Below are 19,353 nucleotides of genomic sequence, written 5' to 3'. Positions count from 1 at the left end.
AAAAAAAAACACAACACTTGTGTTATATCATGTGCTGTACCATGTATATTGTTCATGTATTTCATGGCATTATAGAAGTGCATTGGTGTTGTTTATTTATTTATGTATTTATTTAGGTATTTGTCCATTTGATCAAACATCCAGGGCTCACCTCAACAACCAGCAATCTGCAGCATCCACCTGCCAGTCCACACCAGTACACAAACCACACCTTAGTGATCAGTTAGAGAGGGAAAAAGAGGGAACGAATAAGCCATTTAAATATGAATAAGCCATATTTGGTGATTTGGAGACCAGAAGTGAAAGGACTGTGGTAGGTTTAGCCCTTGGAGTAACAGCATGTCTCATTTCAAGAAAATGCCCAGGGATTGTATATAACCTTAGGATGTCAGGACCTCAATTTTACATCTCACCTGAATGGTAGCGTCATTTGCTCCGTAAAGTGTACCCGTCAAAAAATTGAAAGCATATGCAGAAAAAAAAGAAAGAAAAAGAAAAAAAAAACTTACATGTTACAGTATGTGGCAGTATAACAATAATGGACCTCAAAGGAACAAAAAGACACACAAAAAAAAAGGGACAAATAAAAGGGAACAGTCAACCTCTAATTACTTAAGACTCAGGTAATTATTTGGAGAGAAAGAGTGGACAATATAAAAACAGATGGAGACAGGGCTGGGGCATAGACATAAGCATGCAAATGGAAAGAAATTTAATAGGCATATAAAGAAATCCAGAAACACAAGACAAGGGCAGAACATGGCAGTAGACATTTGAAATGGCCATGAAACAACTATCAGAAGACTGTAGTTGTGTCATACCCAGGACTGTATGTTATAAACTATTGAATATCACTCCCAAACATTGCTTCTTGTAATATTCTGTTTGTGTACAGTGGCTAAAACCCGTCACACCAACACTGCAATATTTTTAGCACGTTTTAGAGCTGATGTCTTGAGTACCACACAAACAAAACCCTCCAAGACTCGCTTTCCTGGCTCTCTAACTACAGAACTCAAGCAGTTATGATGTCTATTTATATTAATAAATCTCTGGGAGATGAAACGTTTGCATGAGGAATTCACGATGACGCCCAAGTGTCTCTAAACAAAGCCTGCCATTTTTATTTATTTAATTATTATTTTTTTAAATGCTGGCATTTTCTTGACCCGGTGTCAAGTCGGCATCTCCTGATCAAAAGGTATTCCCTCTGAGAAAGAAACTATTAAGGCTGATTAGCCTTTAGCAGAATGTCAGATTCTCACCTTTTATGGCGCTGCCCTTAGGAACGCAGATTAATGAAGGGCTATTAAAAAGCTTATCTCTGTTTCTGTGCATAGGCCATCAAAAGAGTATTGAATTCCCCTTGAATTATAACCCCACCACCTACTGGCCGTTTTCTTAAAACACTCTTCCTTCCTGTCTTTCTTTAAGGTGTGATAAAGATCGCCTTGCCCAACATGGACCGGGAAGTCAAGGAGACGTACCAGGTGTTGATCCAGGCCAAAGATATGGGCGGGCAGCTAGGGGGCCTTGCCGGGACCACCACCATCAACATCAGCCTCTCTGACGTCAACGACAATCCACCCAGATTCGCTAAAAGTATGTTCTGAAAGAAATCCACTATCCACTTTGACTCCCAGGACTTGCACTGATACTTGTTGGCCTCTTCATTAGAAACATCTAAAAGGGTGTACAGTAACAGAGCTGGTTTGTTTCTGATATGAAATTTCCAAACAAGATTCTGACCACTGATGGAAGGCTAGGATGACTAACACAAACTGGGTATCAACAGATTGGCTACAATCTGTAACAGTGATCTCTAACACTAATGCTGGTCATAACTGGTCATAACATTAGTCATAACTTACTATTGGATAGCATCTTTGAAGATGCAACATGCCTATTACCTCTCTTTTATTCATGGAAAAGAAAAAAAAAAACTTGCTAAGAGGAGCAGGAACACACTAGAGGAACTAGTTAGTGCTTTGTTGGTGTTACTTTCCTGGCACATCATGTAAATTATGCTCTGTTCCCATTAACACCCTACTCCTCAAATAGTGCACCCTGCAGATTTGAAAAACGAACACTACTACAAAACGACATTGTGTACTACATAGGGTTGTGGGCATATACTATATGTACATATGATCCTAGTGGTTAGGCAGTGTAATTCCAGGGTGATGCAGACACCTGAGCACAATTGTAAATGCTCACAATGGTGTAGTGCATTTGTGCAGGCGTTGAGTAAGTACAAATGCATACAGCTACCTTTAGTGTCACACTTACTGTTGAGGTTAGAGTTAGAGTCATGCCTAGTGTTACAGTTAAGGATAGGTTAGGATTAGTGTTATGGTCATGGCTAGCGTTAAGGTAATGCTTAGTTTTAAGCCTAAAGCTAGTGTTACTCACACGTTGATACACTAACCTGTGATTTACACGTTTTGCTGTGATTCTGAGCGGCTTTAAAACATCTAAATAATATTGTGACATGCTAAATTGTACTAAATTGCCCCCAGAAAATTATGATGGCAAGCCAATGTCAAAAAAAGTCAATGTCACTTAAGAGAGGTGTTACATCAACAAGACATCACCACAGACAGAAGCAGTGTTTATGACATGCACTGCCTATTAGAGGAAGATGTTTTATATTGGTTCTTGTCAAAAAAAAAAAAAAAAAAGTGTTGTAGAAGAAGGAAAAGAAGTAGAGGGAATTACTTTGTTAATCCCTTCAGGGAAATTAAGTCTTTGGATTTGACCCATAAGTACGATGAACAATCACACACATACACATGAGCAATCTTTGCACACACACAGCCCCAAAGCCGTGGGCTGCCAGCAATAGCACCCCGAACGCATTCGGTTGTTAGGTGCCTCACTGAAGAGCAATGGATTCTGGACGAGGAGAAAACATTGTTCCTTTTCCTGACAGTTGTGAAAACCACTGCAAAGACCTTCCATTTCCAAGCCCACTTTTCTAACATTTAGGGCACAGCTGCCACCAGGAAAGCCGCTAATTAACATGTTAGTGCGCCTGATTTGGGCATCTCTCTAACTATAAACTGACACAGGTCTATAAAAAGCATGCAGACAGATTGTGTTTGTGAGAGATGAGTTTGCGAGGGAGTTTTGGGAGGGAGGGTGCTCCCCTTGCCTCTTTAATACTGAATGACCCTCAATATTTGAAGAGTTGAAAAGTTAGCAATAGCTTATCTTTGAAATAGTTCTTTTAAAAATAAGCTGTTAAAGCATGTGGGAAGTTAATGTGCTTTTTATAATATATTTTTTTTAAATGCTAATTGATCATTTTACCAAATTGTGGCACAATTCCCTTCCAGTAGCGTATTACTGGTTTTAATTGCTTGTATAAACACAGTGTTGCTACTGTTATGCTGAGAATGTAGGCTGCATTTAATTAAATTTGTTTATATTTAATTTTACTTTATTATCCCTCACAAAAGTGTTACTTTTCTCTAGTAAAGCTTCCGTGGCTGATGCTAAAGCTCTCCCTGAGTATTTTACTTGAGCAAATTAAGAGATTCAAATTCAAAAGTTATATATATTTTTATAAAGCAAAAGAGCACAGTTTCCTCTCACCAGTTTCTCACGCATGTAACAGTTCACATTTATCTCCCTACCAAAGATACAAGGAAGGACTAACATTATTGTTGTGATAATGTTTTTAAATCAATAATACAAAAATAACAATAATTAAACTGTGAGAAAAGCTTCAGTCTTCAGAATGGACAATTCAATATATCACGAGTAATTTTAGAAAATTGTGTGAATAATTGATTAATTAGTGTCCACAAAGAGGTTCAGTTCCATGGCCCAATCCACACCTGCCCCCGATGAAGGCAGCCAGGCACTGGTTTGTACACAAACCCAAACAGCTTTGGAGGATTTTGCAAATGTGATTGCTACGCTTGTACTCACTGGCAGAGCTGTTGAAGTGATTAGCGGATAATTAGCGCTAACTACCTCTAGAAGCATGCCCTCATTGTCGGGGGCCTTTAGGTACTTTTCTGAGTGACAGGTTTGTTGCTGGTTGTTTTCTCCCTTTATATTATTCACATATTTTTTTTTCCTTGGTATTTTTTCTCTTGTTCCAGGTATCTTCCACCTGCGGGTTCCCGAGTCTGCGCCGCTTGGTTCCTCGGTGGGGAAGATTAAAGCGCATGATCTGGACTTGGGGAAGAATGCTGAAGTGGAGTATAGCATTGTTCCTGGAGACAGCAGCTCCACATTTGACATCTACACTGACGAACACACTCAGGAGGGCATCGTGGTGCTGAAGAAGGTAAAAGGAAGACTTGTGGAGGAGGGAAAATTATTTTTAAGCTTGTTGGAAAGTTCATATTGATAATTCCAAGACAGAAAACGACAGATATTTTTGGTTAGCCTTCAGTCAGAGGATATTTTAAATGGTCATGTCTGTTTATCACAAGCCATAGCATAGTCCTGTGTTATAGCAATATTTTATAGACCCTGTAGCTAGGGGTTATCATTATCAATGTTACTTTTGGGATTTTAGGAAAATGCAGACTGGTTTCTAACAAGTCAGTTGAATATTGTATTATTGGCATTTCAAAGAGATGCAGTGGCTTATGTTCACCTTCAAGCTTCCAGCTTGGTATCATTGTGTGTTTAGAGGAGACCAAGCTAGTAGATTAAATTAGTCTAAGACTGGATTATGGCTTAGAGTTTCCTGCTGGTGGCGTTACAGGTCGTGTTTTTGTCAGTTTCAGGGTCATGGGTTTGTGAATCCAGAGATCCCCTCAGGTCTGTGTGGAGTTTGGTGTGTTCTCCCTGTGTCTGTGTGGGTTTCTTCCAAAAGTATAACATTATAAATGCTAAATTGTGAATCTGTCCACAGGTGTGAGTGTGTGAGTGACTGGGTGAGTGTGTGAAACTGTCCACAGGTGTGAGTATGTGAGTGACTGGGTGAGTGTGTGACTGACTGGGTGCGTGTGTAAAACTTGCACACATTGATTCAGGCTGGGATTCGGACCCATTGTGACTCAGGATCAGGATGAAGGAAATATATCTAATGAATGAATGAATGAATGAAAGGCTGAACAAGCATACAAGCAATGAATGAATTAATGAGCGCAAGTATGTTAATACATGGATTAAATAATGATTGATTTTCAGAATGGATGAATGAATGAATGTGAGTGAGTATGTGTGTGTGTAAATGAGCAAATGAATAAATGATTGATTGAATGAATGAGGATGAGTGTGTTTATATGTAGGTGTTTGAGTGAATGAATGAATGAATGGATGAATGAACAAATGAATGGATGAATGAACAAACAAACAAACAAATGAATGAACGAACAAACAAACAAATGAATGAATGAATGAATGAATGAACGAATGAATGAATTAATGGATGGGTGAATGTATGACCATATATGAATGGATTATTGAACAAATATATGGAAGATTGTCTAAAAGAATGGGTTAATGATGGGATAATACAGTGAATGAATGAATCCATAAATGCACAAGAAAGTCAATGGATAATGAATGAATGAATTAATGAAGATGTGATCAAATGAGCAAAGTAATTCATTAAAGAATGTTTATATAAATGAATGAATGACCTCTTTTCCAAGCCACTCCTCCTCTTCCCTATTTCTAACTGACCTAAGACTAACCCTCACTCAACCCTCACTTCAGAAACCTTTCAACTCGTCCAGCTCACTTCTTCATAATGCTCTTGTCTTCTTCTACACAAACGCACGTGGAACCGACAGCCCAGGCCCATTGTGCTTCTCCGGCCTAGATACATTCCATACACGGGTTTGCATTTCTCCGTTTGCCCTAAGGGTGCGAGGTTCTTATTGCGGTGCACCAGCCTCCACCCGTCCGCAGTGAATAATGCATTACAAGTCATAAAACCGTTAATGTCCGACCCACTGCACGAAACTGCCTGCTCCAATCAGAATCTGGATCCATCATCTCGTTTATGCAGGTTACGACTGTCCCCAGGACATCGCAGGGCCTTGTTTCACCAACGCACCCAAAAGTGATGATACACAAACAGCTGCAGGAGAGCTTGCATCACTCTGCTTTTTAAAAATACATTGTTTTGGAGGGGATTATGGGGTGGTGGTGGTTGTGAAAGGATCTCAGTCTTTTTTTCCCTACATATTTATGTATTTATTTAATTAATTTTATATTTGTGGATTTCAAGGGCATGAATAAATCAGCTCTTGGAGATCCAGGCGCTCCCACCTCTTGATGCAATGTGACAGGGAGATCTCCCCTCAGACGGCAGGTAACGTGAACACTCTATATCTCCCGGCATCCAAGTGCATAAGTGCTCCTCCGTTCACAACGGCCTCGTAAAAGCTGGAGGCTGAGTCCAGAGAGCTCCCTCTCTATCCTCCAGGGATAGGTTGCAGAGGAGGTTACTCTGTCATTACTGTGTCATTAGCGTGAGCCACAGCAGTTAACTTTGCAGGGGGCCTAGAAGGGCCCTGAGGGTCTGAGGGTAGAGTGATGACAGACCACTGCTCCCAGAAATTCATAACAACAGAAACTGTGCACTCAGATGCTGTTTTTATGGAGGTCTTGGCTACCTCAGGTGGTGTTAGCCACGGTGATGGAGCGCAGTGCTAACATTGTTATGTGTAATAATGAGGTAACGCTCCACCTATTTCTCTCATCCTTTCTCTTAGGCCCCAGCTTTAATTTTTTGTTCCCCCCTTATTCCCTGAGCTGCGTTCAGACTCCAGAACAGCTGCAGCGAGGACAAAGTCACGCAGTCCTTACGCTGCAGAATGCTGGCCGTATCCGCTGACCCAAAAACACACTGCAAATGGAGATGAGGGATCCTCACTGTGGGCTCCGAACAGGGTCAATGACAGAACCCCACTGTCCTCAACCGTGTCATATCTTCCCTCCTCCCTACCTTCCCTTTCTCTAAATGATCAATCCTGACTTTACACAGAGGCCTCGCCAACTAAATACATAGTACTAGGTGGTTAATACACTTGGTTTTATCACAGCTTCTGTTCTCATTAAAAGCCCTTTTTTAAATCACAGCCACTCTCTGAGAAATGAAGGTACAGTGGAGGTACATAATTGGTCACTAAAGGTACAACAGTGTTTAAAAGTCCAGTTGTGTTCCCTGAAAGTACATTACATTCTCTTCTCTAGAAGGAGACTTGAATATTTGGAAGTTTTCATTATAGAACTGTGTCAAAAAAAAAAACAAAAAAAAAACAAACAAACAAACAAAAAAAAAAACATAATAAAAGTCCTGGAGATGAAATGCGGCTTAGGAAATCAACACATTTTTAAAATCTAAAATTATAATAGAACAAGGTACAATGTTTTTCCCTAATTAATTGTACAAATATGAACCCTTGAGGGTACTACCACAGAGACAGCAAAAGTACCACCACAGTGACACATTTTCTAACAGTGCACACCTCCAAAGTTCAGTCTTAGAAGTTGGTTACATGCCCCGCAATCCCAAACATATTCAGTAATGTTTAGATATCATATGTGAGGCAGGATCTCCAAAAATTAGCTCATAACATATTGTGCAAAAAAAAAGATGTTTATCTGAGAGGCAAAAAAAAAAAAAAAAAAAAAAAAAAAAAACACTCCAGTAAGAAATGATATGCTAGAAGTGATAGAAGTGATATGCTGTGTGTGCAAATGTACTTGTTTAACCCTTTCCAAATCTCTCCTCATGGCACTAGTCAGTTCACTTTTCCTGAATTTTTTATTAATATTTATTTTGATCCCACTTTGTATATGTTTGCAAACATCACGTTTATTAAATTGATCATTTACTTTAAAAAAACATTACAATCTTATGTGCCTAAGACAAATGTACATTGCAGTATATTACTAACACTTTGTATTCCTAAATTTTGTAAATTATGATTCATAGAGATACACTGATTGAGGCCAATATTAATAGCACCCTACTCCCTACATAGTGCACAAACAGTGCACTAAATGTCAGACAGAGAGAGTGGAAGCTTAAATGCCATTATAAATGTGTTCATTATCTGACATACAATGCATATTTGAATGCCTTAACCATTATTTTATGACCTGCATTGTGCACTACATAGGGTGGTGTACGATATTTGAGATTCAGCCCTAGTGACTTTGTAATTGCAGAGCAATGCAAACAGACCAATGCACAAGAATAAACACTCACAACCTTGTAGGGCACTTCCGAAGACTACGATCTAGAGTCTGCATTTATTCGACACAGGATTTTAAGTTGGCCTTTAGGTTAACAGTTATGTTTAGGATTAGGGTTAGGGTTATGCTTATAACATATGTTTAGAATGTACACATGTACCAATTTTGGGAATGATCTTTTAATAAAACACATGCATTCACATTGAGACCAGTCTGATCTGAGAACGCCAGCTTCTTGGCTTGTTTTGTATTGATTTCTTCTTTTGTTTCTATTGCCTTTTCTCAATGTTTTTAAGAAATTGCTCCTACTTCGTTCCCATTGCTGAAATATGAACAATGTGGTATTGGTAACTGACCTTGAAATTCCTTGACATTGAAACGGAGAACCGGTTTGTGCCTTCAGCCTCGCCCCCATGCTGCGCTGACCCAGGACCCTGCTGAAATGCTGAAGCATTGAATTTTGGGGTCTCTCCAGGCTTTAGAGTGAGCTGGGGCCATAAGAGGATCTCGGGGCCTAAACGGGTTCAAAGGGATAATCGCCTGTGTGAGGACAATGCGACAGCAGTGGGCGCATGGTACCTCAGACCACCTCCAATATATCTCTTGCTTTGACTGTGCGAATAAAAGCTTATTATAGTGCTTTTGTGGAAGAAAGCTTTGGGGAAATCTCAATGTCAGTGTGACGAGACAACAGAGATATTGAGCTGTGTGCAAAAGTTTCGGCTCCCTTGGTCCAATGACGTGTTTTGTTGACTTTTCTATTGAAAAGACGTTAACAATGGCCTTGAAAGTGGCATTTATCTGCTGTTTCTAGTCCGTGTCCTGTACAAGGAGCACGTTTTGAAACATCTTCTTCAACAATTTACTTTGGCTAGAATTCACAAGTGAATAGACACAATTCTTTCTTTTTTAATGTATTTTTTTAACACTGTAAAAATTAATTTATGTCGTCTCATATTGTTCACTTGAGGTCAAGTGATGACTTAGGGTCACGAGTGAATGCTTATGACTGTTCCCCCTAACAGAAAATGTTGGTCCTGTGTTATATTTGTGCATATTTTATTATATTAAAAGACCATTGCTGGATATAACTGGCTTAGTTTAATGTAAAAACATTTTATTCCAAGTAATTTTGGATCATTTCTATTAGTATATTTATCATGAATTGTGTACGCAATGTGGACAGCAGCCATGTACAAACATAGTAAACTAAAAATCAACAAAAATGGAGAAAGCAACAATATTTATTTTTAATAGTAGCGCCTGTCTAATAAGAAATTTAATTAAATCAATAAAGTTGGTACTTCTTTAAGTTTGGAGTATTAATTAATTCATTCATTCATTCATTGTCTGTAACTGCTTATCCAGTTCAGGGTTGCTGTCAGGGACTCGCGGATGGGACTGACGGAGGCGGACGCACTCGCTAAAACAAAGTACTTTATTTACAAAATATTTTACCAGAGAGACAACAAACAGGGAGCTAAGCCGGCTAAACTGGACACGGGGAGCTAAACAGGGCAAACGGGACAGACAGACTAAAGAGATAACCAGACTACAAAACAAAACAACGACAGAGGAAGTGAAATGACAACATGAAACGACGACGTGGAAAACAATGACCGAGAAACAGAGGAGACAGACAGACTTGAGAACGTGACAGAGGTAACAACAGGGACCGAAAGAGTGAAAATGACCAAAAAAGGAAGTGATACAAGGGGACTTAAATACTAAACACAGATGAGATGCACCTGAGACAGATAAAGAGGGGGAGGAAGAAAGGCAGGACATAGGCGGAGACATGGACAACAACAAACAGAGCCATGTGCTGAGAGAGCACATGGCAGGGAAAACAGAAATGACAGGACGAGGGCGTGACAGTTGCGGTGGGTCCAGAGTCCACCCAGAATCACTGGGCACAATGCAGTTGTATATGCATAATAAATTGTTTAGAGGAAACTATTATTGAACTTTCATTTTGATGACTTTTAACACTGAATCTCTTTAACACTGGAGAGACATAATGCTATATTGCAGTTAGCCGTATGTGTAAGCAACAATGAGAGTGACAGATGTAAAAGTGAGAGCTAGTTATGATATTTAATACATACATCCACATAAGTATCACGTAAATTACACTCTGAACTCAACAGTAGTGATGTTGTGCTGACTTCACTGAGTAACACAGATAGTACATCACTGGACTCTGCTTTAACACATTAATTTTGACAACACTAAACCACCTCATTTTTCACATAGGATACCAACACAACATCCGGTGTGGCTCTATCACAGAAAGCTGTGTAACATATTGGACAGTGTTCCAACAAATGAGTAAATGCCCCCCGCCAAAAAACATAAAAATAAAAAAAATAATAATAATTTAAAAAGTATATAAATAAAGCTAACCCAGACACATTTGTCCACGCTCATGTGCCTTACACACTTTCGGCTTGACGGCAGGCATTTTACTTTTGTTTCATTAGAGCTGATTTATTTTAGGATTCTATAAAATATATAAATATAAATAAACATACAAAATAAACTCAATCAAATTTGTGTCAGGTCTCTAAACAGCCTCCACCCACAAACACACCCACCCATCCCCTTCTGAATTGCCTCCACCCACCCTCCCCACAACCCGGAGGAGCTCCTTTCACATTGTACAGCTGCATTTGGAATTCATGAATAAATGCCAATTAGTGAGAGAATTAAATAGGGCTTTGCAGTGGGCGCCATGTTGAATAACAAATCAACTTTTTTTTTTTTCAGATCAGCTTTTCTGGCCTGGGATGTGATTTCTCATCCTCTTCTGGGCATCTCAGAATATAAACAGAAACACAAAGTTTCCGCTGGGAGATCTCCACAGAGCAGCATCCAAGGACTCAGTAAACAGTGCCACCTAAAGGCCCATAGGAAGGTTGCCAGATCTTCTGTTTTAAAGTTGAGAAAATGCAGCTGTGCTGTAGCTCTGGAATATTAATGGTGATGGTTGATATGGGCAGGAGAGTCAGGGTGTCAGTGTTGAGTCTTTGATGTGATGTGTGAAGTGTGTGGATGGGTGGGGTGTGTTGTAGCTAATTTGATCAGATTCTGATGAGGAGTGTAAAGTGTGTGTGAGTGTGTGTGTGTGTGTTTATTGCAACGTCTGCATATAAACTAATGCTAGTCTTTGATGTGTGAGGTAATTATGAAAGCATGAATGCTTCAGCTGGGGACACTTCACCTGTGTTCAGGTCATGAGGCATATTAATATTATTAGCTCTAATAGAAACCAGCTGAGAGGCAGTGGTGTGAATCCGGTGGGTGACCTGTCCGTCTGTCTGACTGCGACTCACCATGCTGTCCACTGAGCAGTCAGCAGGGTTGGGCACTTCGCATTAAGAGACCTTGATTATTATCAATTCAATAGTTACCATTTAGCGTACTGCTTATTACTACTTTATAAAGGTACATTTGGATTAGGTCAAGCATTCTCTGTGAGTGTGCTGTAGCCTGGTGCACCTTCCGGGTTCTGGACCGACCATGACCCTGATCAGGATGAAGCGGTTACAGAAGATGAATAAATTACTTTTCCACAGAAATGTGAACAAGAACTGATTATTACTATGTTATTAAGAAAAACTAGGGTGAATTAAAGAACACATTTCTGTGTATGTTAATGCGCCCTCTATATTTTCAAAAAATACAGCATAAAGCCATAGTTTAATTCATTTCTAGTGTATTTACACTTAGAAACCTCAGCAGTTATTTAACTAGGGGTGTTCCAACATCTGCACACAACACAAAAATACAATGCCTCATGCTGTATTTTTACACTGCTGGCTAAGATGCAGGCGGACAGCGGCGTGGTGCAGCTGTCACCACTAACCAGACCACCCACAGAGGAGAAGGGGAAATACGGCTAGGTGTTTCCGACAGGCTGCTGATGCTTCCTCCCTGCTCTGTAAGCCTGCGGCCGCCTGGTTTGTAAAAGAAGAGAATAAATATATAAATAAACAACAAACATCAGAGCCAGTCACAGCTTCAGAGTTAATTCAGGTTGGGCATGTCAGAAAGCACATCCGAGGCAAAACAACTGACCTCAGAGGTAATAACACAGTAATACATTAGTAATAAATGATACATAGCCCATGGTTCTTGTTTATTTTTGGTTTTTACAACCATAAAACAGATTTGCGAGTGCTTGTTTGCTGGTTGGTATTCTCTCAGATGTCCATGTACACGTATCAAAGACAGAAGGAGTCACCTGGCATGTGCAAGCTCTTAATCAAAGGGTGGTAAAGCACCGCTGCTAAACTAAATCCATCACACAAGCTCACCCAGGCGTGTGAAGGTAGCCATTTCCATATCAAAAAGTGCTGGGACAGGCAGGAACATCCTTACATGAGTTTTGGAGCGTGGCCAGCTTTCTATGGCTTCTCACAGCTGTGATGTCTGATAGACTCCTCCACCCCGTTCGTCTCAATGATGACCTGCTGCATCTGAGAAAACATGCTTTATTGAGCTGTTGGTGCAGCCTAATTTGCTAGGGCATGGAGCAAGCTGTAGCCCCACTTTTCATCCAGGGCGTATAATAAACTATAAATGTGTTGTAACACTAAGAATACATGCAAAAATGATGGAACTATTTTGTGTTGGTAATTACTGTGTATTTAATACATGTACAACACATGCAGTGTGACATCTGTATTATACATTGTGTATTAATAAGTCTATAATTACACAATGACAATGCATACAGCAATGATGTAAATGGATCACACAATGTGCCGTCTATAACTATGTTATTACACATTAATATAATGACTAAGAACACTGCAACTGATATATTATTGTGCTGTTTGTATCGCATAACCTGCCAGGTTATGGGGCAAGACCAAAGGAGTACACTCTACGTCCAATATTTGGACATTTTGGAGGCTGTTTGAGCTTTATATTGAAATTAAGGGTTTTAATCATTTAAGACAAAAAAACTTGGAACATTGTTGTGAAGTTTTTACAGCATTCTGCCACATAAAAATCAGGAAGGTTATGTCCAGACTTTCGAACACTTTGGAATCATTGGAACACTCCAATCTATAGATCATATTTAAAGATGCTCTAAAAACAATAACAGCAGCTGCACCCTCTTGTGCAACTTTTTGGGAATAAACATTCCCCTTGCACTGATTTAGAATGTGCTTTATGGGTGGTGTGTATCTGGTGGTCAGCATCAGAGCAAAGCTAAACAAAACTATTTACACGCTGTCCTTCAGCTCTTAGCATCATTGATTTATTTGTATTTCCCATCTGAGGTTGTTAATATCAGCTATGCTGGTGTTGCCATGGACTAAATAAGTTTGGATTCAGCAGATCCTTGTCTTAAGACCAGGGTGAGTCTCCAGGTGCCCTGGCATATCCATGTTTATATACATTTTGTCCCTGGGCAGCACAGCACAAACAACCACACATGTCTACATCAACAAGGTTAATGTAAAATATAAGTTTATCTGTAATCTGTAGTCTGTGGCCAGGGTGAGAGATTCCTAGCCCCACCCCTTTGGGCTACACAACCTCAGACATTCCACAACAATGGTGCTTTCAGTTCAGCACCTTGGAGAGCTATGTTTGGTTCTGACAGGCAAGAAGGCAAGCCATCTGCTAATTGGTTAAGAGTCAAAAACATGGCGTGTGTCTGTAGTCTCTTACACGCTAAAAGAAAATACTACAGTGTATGAATAATTTAAAATATTAATATGCTAGTTTAGATCTTATGACAAAAATGCTAATATGGCTAACAGAATATAACAATATCTCATCATTTTGCTACACTGTGGGATCTTTTACCCCCTTGATGTAAAGAGTTAGTGAAGTTCTGTGCTTCTGGGTGTTGTGAGACTCCCGCCAGCGAATTGTTGAGATACATTTATACATCGCTGTATTTATACATTAGTCCCCCTCCCAAAACAAATCACATGACTGCAACACATGGATAACATTGTGGATAACACCTCTGACCTCCTACAGAATGGGTTTTGATTGAGTTTTGTTGATGCTGAACCAAGATGTGTCCAAGTCCGATAGGACAATTGTTATAGAGCGCATGGATAAGTGCCCTGGTGGCCAGCCATGGGGTTTGGCTTATTCCATCTCTCTCTCTCTCTCTCTCTCTCTCTCTCTCTCTCTCTCTCTCTCTCTCTCTCTCTCTCTCTCTCTCTCTCTCCCCATTTAGTGAGTGTGACTGTGTCAGATCCTGCCTTTTACAGGCATGAAAGCCCTCCGTTTTCTCTTCCCATCCTTCGCTCTCTCTTTCTCTCTCTGTGGCGTGTGGTGTTAGGGCCGAGTCAATGGCACCCTCCAGCCTCCATTTCCCTCTCATCTCGGCGGGAGCTTGCTGTTATTGAAAGCTGGAGCCGTTGCATCATGCCCCGAATGAGGCGCGATGTATTTCAAATTCCAGGCGGGTCAGTCAAATGCAGGCTCCCCTCTTTTTTTTTTACCGGAGCGCTCACAATCAAAGGGAGAGGTGAGCTTCCTGCGTTTCGCTCTGAAGTCGGATATTAGTCGCATTGTGCCTCCGCAGGAAAGCTTTCACCTGAAGAAAGCTCGCATCAAGCACTACCCCAGCTATACTGTTGGGAGAAAAAGGGAGGTTTCTATGCAGTGGAAATGTTAAATAGAAGGCATGGCGTCAATCCGAGGGGCTATGGAAGAGATAAAGGATTAGGAACTCCAGTGAAGGCTGGAATTTCTTCTGATCCTAAAAATAACTAAGCAACAGTTGGTAGACAATTGCTCATCCAGTATATATTTTATTTATATATTTAGTAATATATTATATATCTAATGAGTAAAGGTGTAAATCCACGTTTTGTTTGATTAATATGGAAAATAATTTGTGGGCGGGGGTGGGGGGGTGGGGGGGAGGCACAGTATTAAAAGTGTAAAGCCTCCTAAAGTGACATTTAATGTGGAAGGGTAAAATCAATAAGGAAGATGATACCACCCTCAATTAGTGACTTTACCACTAGAAGCGCCGGAGGCCGGTTTATTTTATTTGAGCCCTGAACTGAACGACTGACTTTACTCAGAGTGCCGTGTTGGTTACAGAACCAAACCACTGCTTCCAGGTCTCAGTGGGTCAGAGAAGTCTGATGCTGCTAGTGTTAAGGTGAAAATGGAAATTCACATATGAAGCTGGTAAATAAGCTTACGTTAGCGGTACCTCCACCAGTAAAAGCAGCGGTGTCTCATTCACGTTTTGCCTTCTGCTTCTGTGTTTTTGCAGCGGTTCTAACACATAGTTCACAAAGATACCCCTCTCACTTGCTTCATGGAAAATACCAGAGGCAGTAATTTACATGACAATACCAATGTTCTTATAGAAGTTATCTGAACAATCTTCTTTGTTTCTCCTGCTCTTCAGGCACTGGACTTTGAGAACAGAAAGTCCTACAGTTTTAAAGTGGAGGCGTCCAACGCTCACCTGGACTCCCGCTTCCTGCACCTGGGTCCTTACAAAGACTCAGCCACGGTGAAGGTGAACGTACTGGACGTGGACGAACCCCCGGTCTTCAGCAGGTCGTCTTACAGCATGGAGACCTATGAGGACACTCCCCCCGGGATCGTTATCGGAGCAGTGAGTGCAGAAGACGTGGATGTAGGGGACAGTCCTATCAGGTAAGAAACAACACACCTAACAGGAGTGAATAGAAATGAGGTAATAATATGATCAATAGCAGCAGGTTAGTGTCACAGTCACACAGCTCCAGGGACCTGGAGGTTGTGGGTTTGATTCCCGCTTCAGGTGACTGTCTGTGAGGAGTGTGGCGTGTTCTCTCTGTGTCTGCGTGGGTTTCCTCCGGGTGACTGTCTGTGAGGAGTGTGGTGTGTTCTCCCTGTGTCTGCGTGGGTTTCCTCCGAGTGACTGTCTGTAAGAAGTGTGGTGTGTTCTCTCTGTGTCTGCGTGGGTTTCCTCCGAGTGACTGTCTGTGAGAAGTGTGGTGTGTTCTCCCTGTGTCTGCGTGGGTTTCCTCCGAGTGACTGTCTGTAAGAAGTGTGGTGTGTTCTCTCTGTGTCTGCGTGGGTTTCCTCCGGGTGACTGTCTGTGAGGAGTGTGGTTTGTTCTCTCTGTGTCTGCGTGGGTTTCCTCCGGGTGACTGTCTGTGAGGAGTGTGGTGTGTTCTCTCTGTGTCTGCGTGGGTTTCCTCCGGGTGACTGTCTATGAGGAGTGTGGTGTGTTCTCTCTGTGTCTGCGTGGGTTTCCTCCGGGTGACTGTCTGTGAGGAGTGTGGTGTGTTCTCTCTGTGTCTGCTCGAGTGGTTGTAGGAGGAGCCAGCTGTAGGCTGTTGGTGTACAGTGTGTTTATGAGTCCAGATTTGATGCTTGTTTTTGTTTTCTGATTTAAAACTATACCTGGGTCAAAACTGACCCTAACAACAGAAAAGCCATAATTTTAACAAGAGCATTTTTCACAAGAACAAGAACAAATTTATGGAGTACTTGTGTGCATTTAAAACCTAAAATCAGGTCGGTCAAGACGCTAACACAAGAGGAAGGTTAAGATGGTCTTACTTCTCCCTCAACATCCACGGCTGAAGAGTCAGAGGAATGCATCTAACCCCTAACGGCTTCCTTAGCTCTTCAATGGTATTCAGTGCCCTGGTAAGCAACCCTGTGTCATGATGCTTCCACCCCCATGCTTCACACAGTGGAGGTCTTGTGTTTTTCTAACTGAATAGGAATACATTCCCTCATCATATGTGCAATAACTCATCTCCCTATAGGCTCAGGCTCCCATGTTACAAGGTGTAAGAGAAGATAATGAGCAGTGAAGGTGTACAAAGCTGTGTGTGGATCTCCTATGTTTGTTTCGAGCCCGTTTTCCACTGACTCAATTCACTCCGACAAACTTCCTCTGTGGTTAGAAGCGGGAGAGTGGATTTAAAGTGGCATTTTTTTCCCACTTTTTTTTTTTTTTACCCCAGGTGGGTCGCTCCGGGTTGACGTTCACGGCGTGTGATGTGTCACGGCACAAAACATGTCAGCGTTCCAGAAGTATTTGTTTTAGGATGAATTTTTCATAGACGTGGGACACAAATGGACTCTGTAGTTGTGCAATAAACTCTGGAGACCGCTGAGGCTTTAATATTTCACTACAGGACATTAGCTATTATCCTGCTGAAAGATCGGATAACAATCGTACACCAGCGTGCACTGACCAACACACACTGACCTAACAGCCGCTCATGAATAAAAAACAACCTTTTAAAAACAAGCTGGCGACGATATGTGCTTTTGTTCCGTGTTTACATTCCTCCACAGATCACTCTGTGATAGTGATGTCTGTGAAGAACAGGAAGTGCTCAGGGCTGTTGTCGTTGACCATTGACTGTTCACTCCATTTGTTTATGTTCCAGGCAAAATGATCATTAAAGGCCAGTATTATGTCATTTTCTCTGTATTTCAGAGGGGATACACGTCAATGAGGAATGTCAAAAGATATAAAGAACATAGATCTTATAAGCCAAATGCAAGATCTGGCAACCCAAACCATCTCAATTATGTTTCCATCTATTCTTCCACTATGTGGAAACGACTGACAGGATCTGGTCATTGCTGTGAACAGTGGTGTCATTAGATCTATCCTCCTCCCTCCCAACCTCCAGACAAGTTGTCCCTTAAAATAAATTTAAATATAATCATAAAAGACACTACTGTGAAGGACTGGTAGTGTGTCGCTGTCACATAGCTCCAGGGACCTGGAGGTTGTGGGTTCGAGTCCCGCTCTGGGTGACTGTGTGTGAGGAGTGTGGTGTGTTCTCCCTGTGTCTGCGTGGGTTTCCTCCGGGTGACTGTCTGTGAGGACTATGGTGTGTTCTCCCTGTGTCTGCGTGGGTTTCCTTCGGGTGACTGTCTGTGAGGAGTGTGGTGTGTTCTCCCTGTGTCTGCGTGGGTTTCCTCCGGGTGACTGTCTGTGAGGAGTGTGGTGTGTTCTCCCTGTGTCTGCGTGGGTTTCCTCCGGGTGACTGTCTGTGAGGACTATGGTGTGTTCTCCCTGTGTCTGCGTGGGTTTCCTCAGGGTGACTGTGTGTGAGGAGTGTGGTGTGTTCTCTCTGTGTCTGCGTGGGTTTCCTCCGGGTGACTGTCTGTGAGGAGTGTGGTGTGTTCTCCCTGTGTCTGCGTGGGTTTCCTCCGGGTGACTGTCTGTGAGGAGTGTGGTGTGTTCTCCCTGTATCTGCGTGGGTTTCCTCCGGGTGACTGTCTGTGAGGAGTGTGGTGTGTTCTCTCTGTGTCTGCGTGGGTTTCCTCCGGGTGACTGTCTGTGAGGAGTGTGGTGCGTTCTCTCTGTGTCTGCGTGGGTTTCCTCCGGGTGCTCCGGTTTCTTCCCACACTCCAAAAACACATGTTGGTAGGTGGATTGGAGACTCAAAAGTCTCCGTAGGTTTGAGTGTGTGAGTGAATGTGTGTGTGTGTGTTGCCCTGTGAAGGACTGGCGCCCCCTCCAGGGTGTATTTCGCACCTTGCGCCCAATGATTCCAGGTAGGCTCTGGACCCACCGTGACCCTGAACTGGATAATGGTTACAGATAATGAATGAATGAATGAATAAAAGACACTAAAATACATGTTCCATTTTGAACCAGTATGAGACATGCATTTTGTATTTTTGAAGTTTGAAGACCATGAAGATGATTGATGATTTGTTTGAGACAGAAACAACACTGCTGATGTAGCAGCTGGTGTGCATTGGTCTACGCCACCACCCGGGGGCATTGGACGGAGGCTAATAATGGACCTGCCTAAGGAGCTTCCCACAGCTTCAGAAATACATTTATTTTGGCTTTTCATATTTATACTTTATTATAGAGCAGATAGTGTATTCCATGATATACCCTTGTTCTACCACACCCTGCCTCAAAAAAAAAAAAAAAAAAAAAATACCCCTGTACTTCCTGTGTCATGGAGATACAAGGTTTTAGCTGAACATATGTGATGATATAAGCTGTATATATATCACTGTAATGGCGGGTCTGGAGTGTTTTGTCTCTGCCACACTGCAGTGATGCCGCAATGTAGTTTATCTGAGTCCAATAATCTCCCTCTTCTCTGTTTTCTTCCGTCTGTTTGAAAGGTATTCCATCGAGTGGAAGAAGGACGCAGAAAATTACTTTGACATCGACCCTGTGGAGGGCAC

At 41.6% G+C, this 19,353-nt stretch overlaps 1 protein-coding gene across 1 annotated transcript in view; it reads left to right on the top strand.

Annotated features, from left to right (window-relative positions):
• Positions 1-19,353, top strand: part of LOC136675384 (cadherin-12-like) — a 63,801-nt gene that overhangs the window by 34,198 nt on the left and 10,250 nt on the right. The window contains exons 5-8 of the mRNA XM_066651890.1: positions 1,435-1,602; positions 4,113-4,300; positions 15,584-15,837; positions 19,291-19,353. The exon at positions 19,291-19,353 is cut by the window's right edge and continues 74 nt beyond it. Coding sequence (XP_066507987.1) covers positions 1,435-1,602; positions 4,113-4,300; positions 15,584-15,837; positions 19,291-19,353 — 673 coding nt within the window. The remainder of the gene's footprint in view (positions 1-1,434; positions 1,603-4,112; positions 4,301-15,583; positions 15,838-19,290) is intronic.

This window comes from Hoplias malabaricus, chromosome X1, assembly GCF_029633855.1.
Source record: "Hoplias malabaricus isolate fHopMal1 chromosome X1, fHopMal1.hap1, whole genome shotgun sequence".
NCBI classification, from domain to species: Eukaryota; Metazoa; Chordata; class Actinopteri; order Characiformes; family Erythrinidae; genus Hoplias; species Hoplias malabaricus.
Note: the sequence above shows the minus strand (reverse complement) of the source record. Positions and strands in the feature narration are given on the sequence as shown.